This window comes from Podarcis cretensis (genome assembly GCF_951804945.1).
Source record: "Podarcis cretensis genome assembly, chromosome: 14".
NCBI lineage: Eukaryota > Metazoa > Chordata > Lepidosauria > Squamata > Lacertidae > Podarcis > Podarcis cretensis.
In genome coordinates this window covers 16,454,758-16,470,955 of record NC_137183.1, presented here as the reverse complement: position 1 = coordinate 16,470,955, position 16,198 = coordinate 16,454,758, and the positions used below count along the sequence as shown (strand labels likewise).

The 16,198-nt window shown below is 45.1% G+C and overlaps 1 protein-coding gene across 5 annotated transcripts in view; it reads right to left on the bottom strand.

The window, feature by feature from the left end:
* Positions 1–16,198, bottom strand: part of PDE8A (phosphodiesterase 8A) — a 191,341-nt gene that overhangs the window by 32,160 nt on the left and 142,983 nt on the right. For all 5 annotated transcript variants that reach the window (XR_013833214.1, XR_013833215.1, XM_079954241.1 and 2 more), the window contains exons 3-8: positions 15,604–15,794; positions 13,117–13,173; positions 10,317–10,374; positions 8,220–8,308; positions 3,882–3,960; positions 3,183–3,320 (exon numbers count right to left, since the gene is read on the bottom strand). Coding sequence is in view for 3 of the 5 variants with exons in the window: in XM_079954241.1 (XP_079810367.1) it covers positions 3,183–3,320; positions 3,882–3,960; positions 8,220–8,308; positions 10,317–10,374; positions 13,117–13,173; positions 15,604–15,794 (612 nt within the window). In the remaining 2 variants the exon portion in view is untranslated. The remainder of the gene's footprint in view (positions 1–3,182; positions 3,321–3,881; positions 3,961–8,219; positions 8,309–10,316; positions 10,375–13,116; positions 13,174–15,603; positions 15,795–16,198) is intronic.

Here is a 16,198-nt window from a genome sequence, read left to right as displayed (position 1 = left end):
ATTTCGCATGCAGATTTGCCAATTTCACCCCAGATAATCGCATCCGAGCTTCGTGACAGGAGGCACAGGCAAAACAGCTGCCTGTGGAAGGATTCCGTGGGCAACCCGCCACATCAAAAAAGGCATTAATCATGAGTGCCACAATCCTACTAAGCATTCATAGACCTCTTTAGAGGGTTCTGGCCCCTTTATGTCCATAGAAGCACAACCACTCAAGCCCTTATTACAGTGGTGCCTCGCAAGACGAAAAGAATCCGTTCCGCGAGTGTCTTCGTCTAGCGGTTTTTTCGTCTTGCGAAGCAAGCACATTGACGGCTTAGCGGATTAGCGCTATTAGCGGTTTAGCGGCTTTTAGCAGCTTATCGGATAAGCGGCTTAGCGGCTTAGAAAAAGGGGGGGAAAGGGGGGAAAACCCGCAGGAACTCGCAAGACATTTTCGTCTTGCGAAGCAAGCCCATAGGAAATTCGTTTTGCGAAGCACCTCCAAAACGGAAAACCCTTTTGTCTAGCGAGTTTTCCGTCTTGCGAGGCATTCGTCTTGCGGGGCACCACTGTACTGGTGCGCTTTCGCAACAAGCACAAGGCCTGGCATGCATATTTATACCAGTCAGGCTACGCATCAGCAGTTGGAAACCTCCAGCCCTCCAGATGTTATTTAACTCCTACTCACATTGGCTCCTGTCAGCACAGCCAATGGTCAGGGCGTATGGATGTTGTAGTGCCAACTAATATTTGGAGTCCACAGGTGTGAATGTTCTTTTGCACCAGGCCAAGCCTCCCTCGGCCTTCGTCTGGGCCTTTTAAACTCAGCTTTTTGGCCTGCTTTAGCTTTCATGAGTTTTATTCTCTGCTTCCTCTACTTGGTTGGAGTTTTATTTCTCTCTCTGCTTGGTGTTTACCTGTGACAGGGCCTTTTCAGTGGCAGTTCCCCATTTGTGGAACTGGTGGTGTCTGCCTGCCTCCCTCATTATTGACTTTCAGGATAAATTTAAAAATACAGTCAAACCTCAGTTCCCAAACAGCTCCGTTTTGGAACGTTTCGACTCCTGAATGCCAAAAACTCGGAAGTAAATGTTCCGGCTTTCAAAAGTTTTTTGGAAGTTGAACATCCAACGCGGCTTCCACTTGAGTGCAGGAAGCTCTTGCAACTGAGCAGAAGCTGCACCTCAGTTGTTGAACGTTTCGGAAGCCAAACGGGCTTCTGGAACAGATTACATTCAATAACTGAGGTTTGACTGTATTCTTGCTTTATACAGGCATTTGATACCTGAAAAACATTGTTCATGGCACTTCTGAGATCACTTTTTAGAATGTATAAAACTGTTTTTATTTTTTAAAAACCCTCTACTGTTGATGTATTTGCCACGAGCGGTAGACTCGTAATCTGGTGAAGTGGGTTCGCTTCCCCGCTCCTCCACATGCAGCTGCTGGGTGACCTTGGGCTAGTCACACTTCTCTGAAGTCTCTCAGCCCCACTCACCTCACAGAGTGTTTGTTGTGGGGGAGGAAGGGAAAGGAGGTTAGCCGCTTTGAGACTCCTTCGGGTAGTGATAAAGCGGGATATCAAATCCAAACTCTTCTTCTTCTTCCTTCTCCCCTCACAGAGCTACAATTCCCAGGGTTCCCGGGGAAGACGGGTTGATTCTGAAAGCACTCTGGAAATGTTGCTTTGTGAGGAGAAAATGGGTGACCTGACAATTCTCAGCACCATGAACGAAAGACAGCTCCCAGGATTCTATGGGGGGGGGCAGCCATGACTGATTAAAGTGGTATGCTACTGCTTTAAAGAAATAACGCAGATGGGGCCTAACGTAAGCTGAACAAACAAAGTTGCTTTAAGATCATGCTATATTTTTTCCTTGTTAGTTATTGTAACCTGAAAAGATAATTTCCTTTTTTTCTGGAGGCGGTGTATTAACAATGTAAACAAATAAAACGAGTTGTAATCAAATGCAATTTCAGTTGGTGCAAAAAACACCTGCCATTTTAGTTCTTCCCCCCCCACTTGACATATTTGAAAGTACTCCTGGGAACGCTGTGGCACACGTTCACGGCCAGATGCAAACGGCAACCACAGCATTTCCTTTCCAGATTGGGCTTTTGATGCAGGCGCACCATGACTCATTTCTCTCTTCCTTCCACTCCTGCATGCATTAATGTCCGTAGGGCCTCTGATTCACTGCAGCATCTTCATCGAATGCAACGTCAACGGCTTGGGACTTCTGAACGTGGCACCCACCGCCGCCCATTCATCTCACCTGACTCACACAGGGCAGCATGTAAGCTGTGACGTACGCATGTCTTTGAAGCGGCAACCCATCTGCCAGCCTTTCGTGCCCACACAGCAATGGCTTATCTTCCTCCTCCGTGGCTACTTAAACCTTGTTTGCTGCCCTAGGAGGGGCAAGGCTGTCTCTAAGGGAACGTGCCACATACCTATCTTTTCAGAGGATTCTGGCATGAATGCTCTGTTCGCATGTTGGAAGGCGCAGGAGAGGCCGGCGCAATCATTTGCACTTGGTTGAACCTGTTGAGTTGTCTAGGGCGCAATCTGTACCATGCATTTACAGCAACAATATACCACTTCAGTGTACCTGAAGGAGTGTCTCCACCCCCATCGTCCAGCTGAGGTCCAGCTCCAAGGGCCTTCTGGCAGTTCCCTCCCTGAGAGAAGTGATGTTAAAGGGAACCAGGAAGAGGAGGGCCTTCTCGGCAGTGGTGCCTGCCCTGTGGAATGCCCTCCCACCAGATATCAAGGAAATAAGCAACTATCCTACTTTTAAAAGACACCTGAAGGCAGCCCTGTTTAGGGAAGTTTTTAATGTTTAATGCTGTATTGGGTTTTTAATATTCAATTTGGAGCCGCCCAGAGTGGCTAGAGAAACCCAACCAGATGGGTGGGGTATAAATAATAGAGTATTATTATTATTATTATTATTATTACTTCAACAGGCATGTATGCTCATCCTATCTTATTTATTTATTGCATTTGCATGCGGTGCAGATCAGTTTCTGTGGGGCCATTGCATTTTATGTTCGGAGCAGCCTTGCCAAATAGATGGGGCTGAGAGACTGTGACATCCCAAAGGCCTCAGAGTTAGCTCCGTGACTGAGCAGCCCAGTCCTAAAACACCACCCCATCAGGTTCACCGCTCAGGTGCCAAACCAAGGCATGCGCTTACCTTTTCTATCTTGATGCAAGAATTAATAGTGTCAAGGAAATCAGCTTTTTTTTCATTTGTAGGCACTTCTGTTAGTTCCTTTCCTATTAATTCGCCTTTCTGATAGCCCATCACGGTTTCAAATGCAGGATTTACGTACTGCGAGATTTAAATAAAGCACTCCAGTCAAACCAAAAGGAAAGGCATGGTCATCGGCCTGCAGATTTTAAATTTTGCTGTGCATTTCTAAAGCAGTACTTCCTCTATACAAGGGGGGCCATATCAACCCAGCCTACTGCATCTGGTATCATATGCAATGTCAGGTCTACAGGGTGGGTACAGGCATGGCTTCAAAGGAACAATAAAAAAACAACCCTAAAGCAGGTCCATTAACTTAAATGGGTCTAATTAGCACTGGATACCAACCCCTGTCCAGTAGCTCTGCAACTTACGCACATTTAACTTGTGCACATTCAGTTTTATAACAAATTAAAAAGAGGTGGAAATGGCATTGACAATCCCATCCACCACTGAACCCAATGGGTTTTGAGTATACACTATTTTGGCTTTGGGCTCAATCTCCGAAATGTAACCCCCACATAAATGGTGAGTTTATCATATTTACAATACAATAACATGGCTATAACACCGTGAACCGGAACTGAGTCATATAAGGCAATGGAACAGCATTTGACACTTGTAAAAGTACCCAGAACAAACCTGTATTACATGGTCTTCACTTGTAATCTCAATGGCTTCTTGACTTTTCTCTAACGCTGTAAAGATTGAATTACAAGCCCTGCAAAGGAAAGAAAGGAGTGGACTCATTAGATTCGAATTTCACGGCTTGCAATTTTGAGGGCTATAAATGACCCAAAAAAACCCCACCACCACCTCAGAGCAATACATTCAAGAGAGATGATTCTGCTTTGAAGAACAGTAGTAGGAAGTTAGACAGGCCGCTTGGCCTTTTGCCTAGCCCAGCAAAAAGAGAAAGTTGGCCTGTGTAGAGGCTAACTTATTTATACAGAAAGACAGTGTGTGTAAACTCACTGCATTTCAAACTACCAGAGAGCAGGTCTTTGTCCCCAGGGGCTTACACTTTAAAATGTGACATCTGAGAGACAACAGGAAAAAGGGGAAGGAAACAGAGAGAGGGTAAAAGCCTGATGAGAACCATTCCCAAACTTTGCCCCTCACTGACCACTCGGAAACTGCTGAGGGTCTTGGCAGACCACGTCATGATCTTTTCTGCCTGCTGTAACAACCGTAACATGCTGTGCCAGCTGCTGTACGATTCCTAACTGAATCAAGATGGAACTTCTTAATTCTAGGCTCCCACTAACTTCGCTACGAATCCTGTCCTCCCAAGTGCCTTCTCCCCAACATCATTTCCGACCCATCCCGCTCGCCTTCCGAATGGACCTCGAGGTTCTAATACGGCAGGGCAGCAGATGCTGTGGCTGCTCCTGACATACCGTATTTTTCGCTCTATAAGACGCACTTCCCCCTCCTAAAATGTAAGGGGAAATGTGTGTGCGTCTTATGGAGCAAATGCAGGCTGCGCAGCTATCCCAGAAGCCAGAACAGCGAGAGAGATCACTGCGCAGAGCTCCCTCTTGCTGTTCTAGCTTCTGGCTTAGCCGCGCACAGCCTCTTCAGGGCATGGGGAGCCTTCATCCCACTGCCCTGAGGAGGCTTCGCATGGTGAAGCCAGAAGCCACAACAGCGAGAGGGGTCGCTGTGCAGTGCTCCCTCTTGCGGTTCTAGCTTCTGGCTTAGCTCCTCTGTCCCTTCCCCCACCTCCCGGAAAAGCCCACAAGAGCCGCGCTTCCTTTAAAGAGCCGTGCAGCGTGTGTGCAGCTCTTAGGGAAAAGCCCGCAAGCGCCACACACACGCTCCTTGCGACTCCTGAAAGGGAGCACTGAGCAGAGCCTGGGTTGCATACAGGCTCTGCTCAGCACTCCCTTTAAAGAATTTTTTTTTCTTGCATTCCCCCTCTAAAAACTAGGTGCGCCTTATGGTCAGGTGCGTCTTATGGAGTGAAAAATACGGCACTTCACAAACACCTTGTAGACTAACGCCACTTCTCCCACCCTAGAAGTCTCCAGAGGAGAGATCTCAGCAATAGCAGTTCTTCCTCTGTTGATGGGAATCGTAGATGGGAATCCACAGCCCTCCTGTGCTACTCAAAACTCTCACAAGACCCCGCCATGACACCTACAGTCCACCTCCTCTGTTGGAGGCAGTGAACCTCTGAACGCCAGTCGCTGGGAATCACAAGTGGGGTGACTGTTCTTACACTCCTGGCCTGCTTGTGGGCTTCCCATAAACATCTGCTTGGACATCATGAATACAGGATGCTAAGTAAAGGTAAAGAACCCTAGACCGTTAAGTCTAGTCAAAGGCGACTATGGGGTTGTGGCACTCATCTCGCTTTCAGGCCAAGGGAGCCAGCATTTGTCCACAGACAGCTTTCCAGGTCATGTGCCCAGCAGGACTAAACCACTTCTGGCGCAACGGGACACCGTGATGGAAATCAGAGCGCACAGATGCTAGACAACTTGGGTCACTGGCTGGACCCAAAAGCCTCTTCTTTCTTAGGGAAATTATCTCTTCTTACCAACAGGTTAGCTTCCACACACAAGGGTTTTTTTATTTTCGTTTTAATTATTGAATTTATATACAGCCCTATACCTGGAGGTCTCAGGGCGGTTCACAGAACAAAATCAAGGACCCTCAGAAACCGCAGGCGCTGAAGCCTGCGGACTTGGTGACTCGGCGGGCACCTGAAGCGCCCCCCCCCCGACCCACGAAGAGCCTTTTTAAAGGCTGCGGAGAGGGTACGGGGAGCGGCGTGGTGCTGTGAGTGGACCGCTACTGCAGTGGAGCGAAGCCGCGAGCCATGGCCGGAGACCGCTGACTTTCTTCCCTGAAATTCGGACTTTAATTAATCCGTGAGTAAAATGGAATTTGGACTTTAAAATTTCTACCTTTGAATTTGGTACGATCGGGGGATGTGCTAAAGGGAAGTCCGCACCCCCCTGCTTACAGAAGATTTAAAGCAAGGATCGGAGAACTAAGGTGGAGAGTTTTTTCTTTTTGGTGTTTTTTAAAGGATAATATTTTCATGAATTTGACAGAAGAAGATTTGTGCTGGAGAGTAAGAGTGGAATTTTAGAAGTCTTTGTCTAAACGCCCCCCAGACCCAGGAGTGTCCTGTATGTGAGCTGGAGAAAAAGGAACAAGGAGTTTGACAGCTGTCAAAGGAGCTGTCAAACGGGCAGTGAAAGTTAAAAATCTTATTATTTAACACCTTTCTGGACTAAATTTGTTATATTTGAATTAAACTGGTTGGGAACAAAGTAGTGAAATAACAAAGTAACGGACTGTTGGGGAAAAAACTATTAAGTAACCAGAATCCCCCTAGGGGAAACATTGAAACACCACAATGGCTGCAGATGGAAAACTACAGGCAGAGATAGAAAGAATGTTTTTTCTCGTGGGAAAGTTGCAGGAGCAGACTACGGCTATGAGTAAACAACTTATAACCTTGAACTCTAAAATAAGTGACTCTGCTGAATGCACAATGGATTTGACCGGGGAAAAATCTACAGCTGAATTAGAAGAGATAACTTCGGAACAGGAGGAGAGGGAACAAGGGCCAGTACAGATGGAGAGTACCAACCAGAAGCCTACATTGTCAGAACATAAAGAAGAAGACCTTTGGATTACAAATTTGCGAAAGATGCGAAAGAGGAGGGAGGAAGCCCCTGGAACACTTGGAATATTTGAATTTAAAAGAAGCAAGAAATATGATTGGGGCTTCCTCTTTGAGTATGGAAGATTAGCTGACCTTTCGCAGCAGCTGGTACCAAGCACTTTGGATGGAAGAAAATCTGACGAGACTGAGCTAGAACTCCTTCGAGACCCGATGACCAACAAAGAGGGCTACCAACAAAATCGGCAGAGAGAGACTGACAGAGATTTAAAGGCCTCAGATGTGAGGAATCCAGGCTAAAAACTGTTTTTGTGGACATGGGGACATTGGGAAGGGACAGAAACCGGGGTGGGGGGGGGAAAGAATTTTTCAAAAAAAAATAATGTTTATGACCTTTGTGTTTGATTATTATGACCTATTTTTAAGATAAAAGGGAAATTCGTGGAAGGAATTTGAGTCGACCTTAGAAAAGGATTTAATATTTATAAGAAAATTGGATAAGTAAAATTTGGCCAAGTAATAAGAATTAAGTATTTCTTTAAAAATATATATATATAATAATAATATGTAAAGGATGAGAGATATGAACTTGCTGAGCTAATTTAATTGAATTAGGATGTATGAAGGGGGGGTGGGGGGAGGTCAAGAACTGGGGTTAGGAAAGTAAGGATATGAAACTTTATATGTGTTGTCTTTGTCTGTGTGTGTGTGTTTGTGTTTATAAAATGTGAAAACTCAATAAAAAATTTTTTAAAAAAAACACAGAACAAAATCAAAATATAAAATCACAGAATATAATAAATAAAAAGAACAACCCAATAATGCCCCCCCCCCATTTTAAAAGGGCATAGGATGTCGGTCAAATCAACAAAAGGCTTGGTTAAAAAGGAATGTTTCTGCCTGGCGCCTAAAGGTGTATAATGAAGGCACCCGGCAAACTTCCCTGGGGAGAGCATTCCACACTGCAGAGAAGGCCCATTCTCATGTTGCCACCCTCCGGACCTCAGGTGGAGGAGGCACATGAAGAAGGGCCTCAGAAGATGATCTCAGGGTCCGGGTAGGTTCATATGGAAATAGGCAGTCCTTGAGGTATTGCGGTCCTGAGCCGTTTAAGCCTTTATAGGTCAAAACCAGCACTTTGAATTGGGCTTGGAAGCTAATTGGTAGCCAGCGCAGTTGGACTAGGATTGGGTTAATATGCTCAAATCATCTTTTCACTGGCTTTTTCCTGAGTTTGATCTTCTTTTCTCATGCCAAGAAGAATGGGACTTAGGAGTCTGGCAACATCTGGAATGACACCACTGTATGCTAATGATGTTTAGCTTAGGTAAAATTACCTTAGTTTGAATTGTGCCCGCACCTCTCCAAATTCCAGCTGAATGAGTTCGTTGTAACAGGCCATGATGTTGGGATTTTCTACATATCTCTGTTTAAAAAGAAAAAAGTGCAATGTCTGCATTGATTATTTATCTCTAAATAGAGATGTGATTTAGGTAGCAAATTACTTACAAATAGCAAATTATTTCCTGAGGAAAGACATTCTGCACCCCACACCTGCCCAGATGTCTGCTCAACTATGAACAGGTTCCTGACAAGGGCAGATATACAACACTTACTGGATATGGGATAGAATGTCATTGGGCACATGCGCACACTTGTCATGCTTGTTAATATATTTAGTGGTGCATCAGTCAATGCTGCCAGCAGTTACCTAACAAGGCAAGCGCGTCTACAGAGGAATAGGTCCCATTGATCCCAATGAGACTTCCACTTAGGTTCAATGAGCCTATATAGCAGCCGGGGGATAGAGAAATCTGCCAATTTTGGTTCCCAAAATTTCTCATTTTTCCAGTCTTAAATTCAGTTCTCCACATTTCTGCATAAATTTGTGCTTTAGGGGGAAAAAATTATCCCAATTAAAATCCAGAAGCATTTTAGTGCATATTTCTCCTAATAAACCTATTTTTGTTTGCAGCTCTGACTAACAGACACGCTTTTGCAAAGCAACCCCCTCCAATATATTGCATTTTTGTATGCAGCTTTTATGCATGCTGGCTGGAGCTCTAAGAGGAAGAACCACTTTTATGGGGAGGCGAATACACTGCAACTTTTTGCCGCATGCCCTACTTGTTATTTACTTGGCATATAGGACGGCATGGAAAAGTTGTCAGCATTCATTTGCTCCAGGTGTCAGCAAACTTTTTCAGCAAGGGGCCAGTCCACTGTCCCACAGACCTTGTGGGGGGCCGGACTATCTTTTGAAAAAAATAAAATAAAAAATGAATGAATTCCAATGCCCCACAAATAACCCAGAGATGAATTTTAAACAAAAGCACACATTCTACTCATGTAAAAACACGCTGATTCCCAGACCATCCGCGAGCCGGATTGAGAAGGCGATTGGACCGGATCCAGACGGTCTGGGAATCAGTGTGTTTTTACATGAGTAGAATGTGTGTTTTTATTTAAAATGCATCTCTGGGTTATTTGTGGGGCATAGGAATTCATTATCCCCCCCAAAAAATAATATAGCCCAGCCCCCCACAAGGTCTGGCCCCCTGCTGGAAAAGTTTGCTGACCTCTGTTTACTGCCTCACCTCACACAGACACTTCCTTTGTCCAAGACTAAGATTACCAGATTTTTTTCAATGAATCCGGCGACATTTTTTAACTTTAGTCGGAATGAGCTATCCAGGCATGACAAGGACTTTCTTATTCCAGCGGACATCTAGGGTGGCTTTTATTGTTTTACTCTCTGCATGGTTTGTTTTTATGTACACCACTTCGAAAGGTTAATGATAAAGCAGTATATAAGTGCCCTCAATAAGTGTGTGTGTGTGTGTGAGTGTGTGTGAGTGTGTACACACACACACACACCGTACTTTTCCGTGTATAAGACGAGGATTTTTTTACTGTAAAATAATGTTTTAAAAGGCAGGGGTGTCTTATACACGGACAGTGCGTTGTGGAAGATGGGTGATTGGTTGCAGCTCGAGCAGGAGCTTGTCAGTGGCGATTTCGTTGGTGATTGGTGATTGGTGGCTGTGTGAAGCGCTTGATTAGATTGGCTGCTGCTGCATTGGGTGGGTGGGTGATTGGTCACCGCGGCAATTGTTGCTTTGGAACGGCTGCAGCTTCTGCAATGTGAGCAATAGTCAGCGTTTGTCAGTCTGGTAAGTGATTTTATGACAACTCCCCCCCCCCCCCCGTAAAAAAGCTCAACAACTCTGGGCCCTCTCCCCCCATTTTCTTAAACTGGAGTCCCCAAAATTAGGGGGAGTGTTAGTACACGGAAAAGTATGGTTTGCCCCCAAAGTAGGAGCAAACAGGTATCTATTCCTGGGCGTTCGCAAAATGAATCTGAGACTATCGGTATTCAGAGGTGAACTAAATATAGATGGGCTACAAATATCAACTTCAAATGCCATACTTACCCTCGTGAAGCCAGCAGAAATGAAGGGTAATATTGAGGATTCTTCACGATCTGCATGCCTTAAAAGGAGAGGAAGAATGGACAGATGTTAGACTTTTATTTTTCTCCCAGACAAAAATGTTCGCATCTGCAGTCTGCTGTCAAAGGACACTTTGCAAATAAGGTGCATGAGATGTCTGTCACAGCCGTACTCCAGCAAAGGTCACATAGGCATAACTCCTACTGGATTCCATGGGAACTTCATGTTTTTTAAATCTACATATATATCTAAAAATGCACAACCTGCTTCCCAGTTATAGCTCCCTCCTGCAAGTCTGAAAGAACATTATTACAACCATAGCTGTAAAAAAACACATGTTACAAACAGTAAGTGTGATGCAACACCAGTGAAATCAGCCTCCATCTACTTTAAAACTTCCTCCATTCCATATAGAAAGGTCCGAACCAGGGCTGAGGAACTTGTGGCTCTTCAGATGTTGCTGGACTCAAACTCCCATCAGCCCCAGTCAGCATGGCCAGTGATCAAGGATGATGGGAGTTGTAGTCCACCAACATCCAGACGGCCATAAGTTCCCCATCCCTAGTTTGTATGTTTTAGTTACAGCTAGGAATGTAAGTAGGAATATTTTCTGGTTCCATTCTATATTAATCGCATGCGACATTGTTTCTCTTCTGCTGCGGCGTGTCTTCCGCCAAAAACTACATTATTCATCTTGCTGTCCGCTGTGGTGAAACTATGTAACTGTTGTTCTTTATGTAATTAACTACATAAATTATGTTGTCATTACATTAGCCGACTCCGTTATTCCAGTGCAAAAGAAATACAATGCAAACTTTGGGGCGGAGGGATGTAATTGATTACTTATCGTTTGCAGGTGGAAAGCAAAGACAGCAGCAAATACTAATTGTATTTTCTGGATTGATTTCTGTTCCGGACATGTGAGGCACAAGTCACACTGGCAATTTCCTCTCCTCTTTCCATCAGGAAACAGCCAAAATGAAGCTGCCTATTCCTTTTTTCCCTTAAGAAGTGTCGAATACCGTGTGTTCTTGTTTATTTATTTCAATTCGGGTTATTTAAAAGCAAATATAAACGATTTAATATTTGTAAAAGTGGTTTGCGTCAGTGACGGTTCCGGGTTTTTTAGGTGGGTCGGGGGTCAGTAGACTAAGGCATCTTCAACTGACCGCCAGGAATCTATCCCATCTCACTGCCATTGTTGCCAACTGCAGATGCTCCATCCCACTATGGCCAACCACATGCCCACAGGAAAGCTACAAGTAAGACATGGTGCCACAGTGCTCTCCCTGCTTGAGATTCCCAGTACTAAGGTAAAGGGACCCCTGACTGTTAGGTCCAGTCGTGGCCGACTCTGGGGTCGCAGCACTCATCTCGCTTTATTGGCTGAGGGAGCCAGCGTACAGCTTCCGGGTCATGTGGCCAGCATGACTAAGCCGCTTCTGGCGAACCAGAGCAGCACACGGAAACGCTGTTTACCTTCCCGCCGGAGTGGTACCTATTTATCTACTTGCACTTTGACGTGCTTTCGAACTGCTAGGTTGGCAGGAGCAGGGACCAAGCAACGGGAGCTCACCCTGTCGCGGGGATTCGAACCGCCGACCTTCTGATCGGCAAGTCCTAGGTTCTGTGGTTTAACCCACAGCGCCACCCGCGTCCCATTCCCAGTACTGCTTCCATTCATTTATTCACTGGCTTGTGGGACGAGGTCACCAGCATTACTCAAGCCAATGTTGAAGCCTAGAGGGCGCCCTTGGCCAAAACAGTGTTGCCTCCCTGTGGGACCAGAATCCTAGTGGTAAGGAACCAAGGGAGAGTTGCAGGCCCTTATTCAAAGGCCCCTCCCCCAGACTTTCAAGATTTTGAGGTACAGTGTTCAACCTCCCTCCCCAGTTAAAGAGGTGGCTCTGGTGCCATTATGTGTGGTTTTACACATGGCAGAATGGGCCGTTTTCTTGAAATCTCCTTTTTTGTGGGGCATCATTTGCCACAGAAATAACTACCTGCCCCCAAGTCCATGTTTAGTAGCTGCACAGCCAACTAACATCGCAAGGTAAGGTGGGAATGTGATAAGAGGTGCTCAAGGTTATGCAGTGTGGAGAAAGTGAATAGAGAGAGGAGCACATGGGTGCTCAACGGAGTTGGGAATGAGGCAGATGTAGAACTTACAATGGCATTATTCATAGCAGCAAGGCTAGTAACAGTCGGACATTGGAAATCCCCAGAGACACCAGATATCATGCAATGGTAAATGAAATTCTGGAATACAGGTAGGGTATTCTAGGCAGGGATACAACAGTCTCCTCGTGAAGCATGAGGACTCCTCACTTACATAAGGGTGCTACCCACTCATGCGCATTTCACTTACATGCGGGGGGGGGGGGCTGAACATAACCCCCACATAAGTGAGGAGTCCCCCATACAGCTTTTTGACAAAGTCAATATATTATAAGAGGTGCAAAGAAGATTGAGCTGGTCACAGATTAATTGAGAGATGGTGCTTGTTTATTAATTTCTGGAGCTGGAAATGTCATGACAACCTTCAACAGCCATGTTCAATTGAATTTAAAGTGATCTGAAGTGTCAATAACTTTGCGGTGCAATCCTAGCCACCCAAAAGTAGGTCCTATTGAATTCAATGGGGCTTACTCCCAGGTAAGTGAAATTAGGGTTGTAGGCCACACTGGTTTTCAGAACTATAGGCTTACAACCACAACCTTTCCATTCAAGTATTATTTTACATGTGAACAAAAAAACCCACATAATGGGAATTCTCATTTACCTCCTCACTACACCAATGATAACAGTGTTTTCGGACGGCTTTCTTGTTCTAATGGACCTTTAAAAACAAGGAGGGAAATCAGAACAATAAATTGCACAATACATCTTGAAGTAAGCACGGCAGTGTTTATTTTGTTTCCATGAACAGATGTTTAAATACCCCCCCCCCCGGAACTGAATCTTAACTATTGATTGGAAAAGCTTTCCTCAACTTGGTTTCCTCCAGATAACTTGGAAAGCAATTCCAATCAGCCCCAATTAGCACTGCTATCATAAAAGCCACTAATTCATAATAAAAAGATCAAATATCATCAAAACATAATCACATATTTGAAAATGAAGATTGCTAATTTAAATTTATTTCAACAACAGTTTTAGACTGCTTAACATTAATATACCCAAACAGCATAGGCAGAAAAAAAATCATAATATAAATATACATTATACTAAGGTAAAGGCAAAGGTAAAGTCTACATCCCAATCCCAAAGAAGGGAAGTGCCAAAGAATGCTCCAACTACCGCACAATTGCACTCATTTCACACACTAGCATGGTTATGCTTAAAATTCTACAAGGCGGGCTTAAGTAGTATGTGGACCGAGAACTCCCAGAAGTGCAAGCTGGATTTAGAAGAGGCAGAGGAACCAGAGACCAAATTGCAAACATGCGCTGGATTATGGAGAAAGCTAGAGAGTTCCAGAAAGACATCTACTTCTGCTTCATTGACTATGCAAAAGCCTTTGACTGTGTCGACCACAGCAAACTATGGCAAGTTCTTAAAGAAATGGGAGTGCCTGATCACCTCATCTGTCTCCTGAGAAATCTCTATGTGGGACAAGAAACTACAGTTAGAACTGGATATGGAACAACTGATTGGTTCAAAATTGGGAAAGGAGTACGACAAGGCTGTATATTGTCCCCCTGCTTATTTAACTTATGTGCAGAATTCATCATGCGAAAGGCTGGGCTGGATGAATCCCAAGCCGGAATTAAGATTGCTGGAAGAAATATCAACAACATCAGATATGCAGATGACACAACCTTGATGGCAGAAAGTGAGGAGGAATTAAAGAACCTTTTAATGAGGGTGAAAGAGGAGAGCGCAAAATATGGTCTGAAGCGCAACATCAAAAAAACGAAGATCATGGCCACTGGTCCCATCACCTCCTGGCAAATAGAAGGGGAAGAAATGGAGGCAGTGAGAGATTTTACTTTCTTGGGCTCCATGATCACTGCAGATGTTGACAGCAGCCACGAAATTAAAAGACGCCTGCTCCTTGGGAGAAAGGCGATGGCAAACCTAGACAGCATCTTAAAAAGCAGAGACATCACCTTACCAACAAAGGTCCGTATAATTAAAGCCATGGTTTTTCCAGTAGTGATGTATGGAAGTGAGAGCTGGACCATCAAGAAGGCTGATCGCCGAAGAATTGATGCTTTTGAATTATGGTGCTGGAGGAGACTCTTGAGAGTCCCATGGACTGCAAGAAGATCAAACGTATCCATTCTTAAGGAAATCGGCCCTGAGTGCTCACTGGAAGGACAGATCGTGAAGCTGAGGCTCCAGTACTTTGGCCACCTCATGAGAAGAGAAGACTCCCTGGAAAAGACCCTGATGCTGGGAAAGATGGAGGGCACAAGGAGAAGGGGACGACAGAGGACGAGATGGTTGGACAGTGTTCTCGAAGCTACAAACATGAGTCTGACCAAACTGCGGGAGGCAGTGGAAGACAGGAGTGCCTGGCGTGCTCTGGTCCATGGGGTCACGAAGAGTCGGACACGACTAAACGACTAAACAACAACAACAAAAGGCAAAGGACCACTGGATGGTTAAGTCCAGTCAAAGGCGACTATGGGGTTGCGGTGCTCATCTTGCTTTCTGCCCGAGGTAGCTGGCGTTTGTCCACAGACAGCTTTCCGGGTCATGTGGCCAGCAGGACTAAACCGCTTTTGGCACAACGGAACACTGTGATGGAAACCAGAGTGCATGGAAATGCCGTTTACCTTCCCGCCACAGAAGTACCTATTTATCTACTTGCACTGGTGTGCTTTCAAACTGCTAGGTTGGCAGGAGATGGGACAGAGCAATGGGAGCTCACTTGTCGCAGGGATTCGAACTGCTGACCTTCTGATTGGCAAGCCCAAGAGGCTCAGTGGTTTTGACCACAGCGCCACCCGTGTCCCTTATACTATACTATACTATACTATACTATACTATACTATACTATACTAGTAGTAACACCTCAAATTTAGACCAGTAGCAAATTGGCAACCATCGCAGATCTCTGAGCAGAGGTGTTACTATATGCTGACAAGGTCTCAGTCCTGTCAGGAATCATGTTGCAGCTTCTGGATCAAGCCCAAGGTAAGCCCCAAATAGAGTGCATTGCAGTAGTCCAGTCTTGAAGGTTATTAAACTTGGAGTTGAAATGTATCAATATATTCCCCCCCCCCACACACACACCAAGCGCCTAGGACAGAGCACTCACCTGCATAGAGCTTCTGCATCAAAATATCTTGAATGCCTATGATCAATAATGATGATTTCATGGTGTTTCTCCAGAAAGCACTCGAGGGCAGATTCCGGCGTCCTGGCAATGTTACACCGAAATCCAGCTTTCTCACATGCCCAGCAGAATCCATTACTCTGGTTGTCTTCTTTGGCAAACACTAGAAGTACCTAGGCTCAAGGAAAAGAGAAGGGGAGTGAGCGTTTTTCATTTCACACACACAAACACATATATACAGTCGTAACTTGGAAGTCGAATGGAATCCGTTCCGGAAGTCCGTTCGGCTTCGAAAATGTCCAAATACCAAAGCGTGGCTTCTGATTGGCTGCAGGAAGTTCCAGTAGCCAGTCAGAAGCTGCAGAAGCCCCATCGGATGTTTGGCTTCCAAAAATAGTTTGCAATCTGGAATAGTCACTTCCGGGTTTTCGACTTTCGGGAGCCAAAACCTTCGAGAACTAAGCTGTTTGACTTCCAAGGTATGGCTGTATATCACATCACACACACACACAGAGAGAGAGAGAGAGAGAGAGAGAGAGAGAGACAGAGAGAGAGAGAGAGAGAGAGAGAGAGAGAG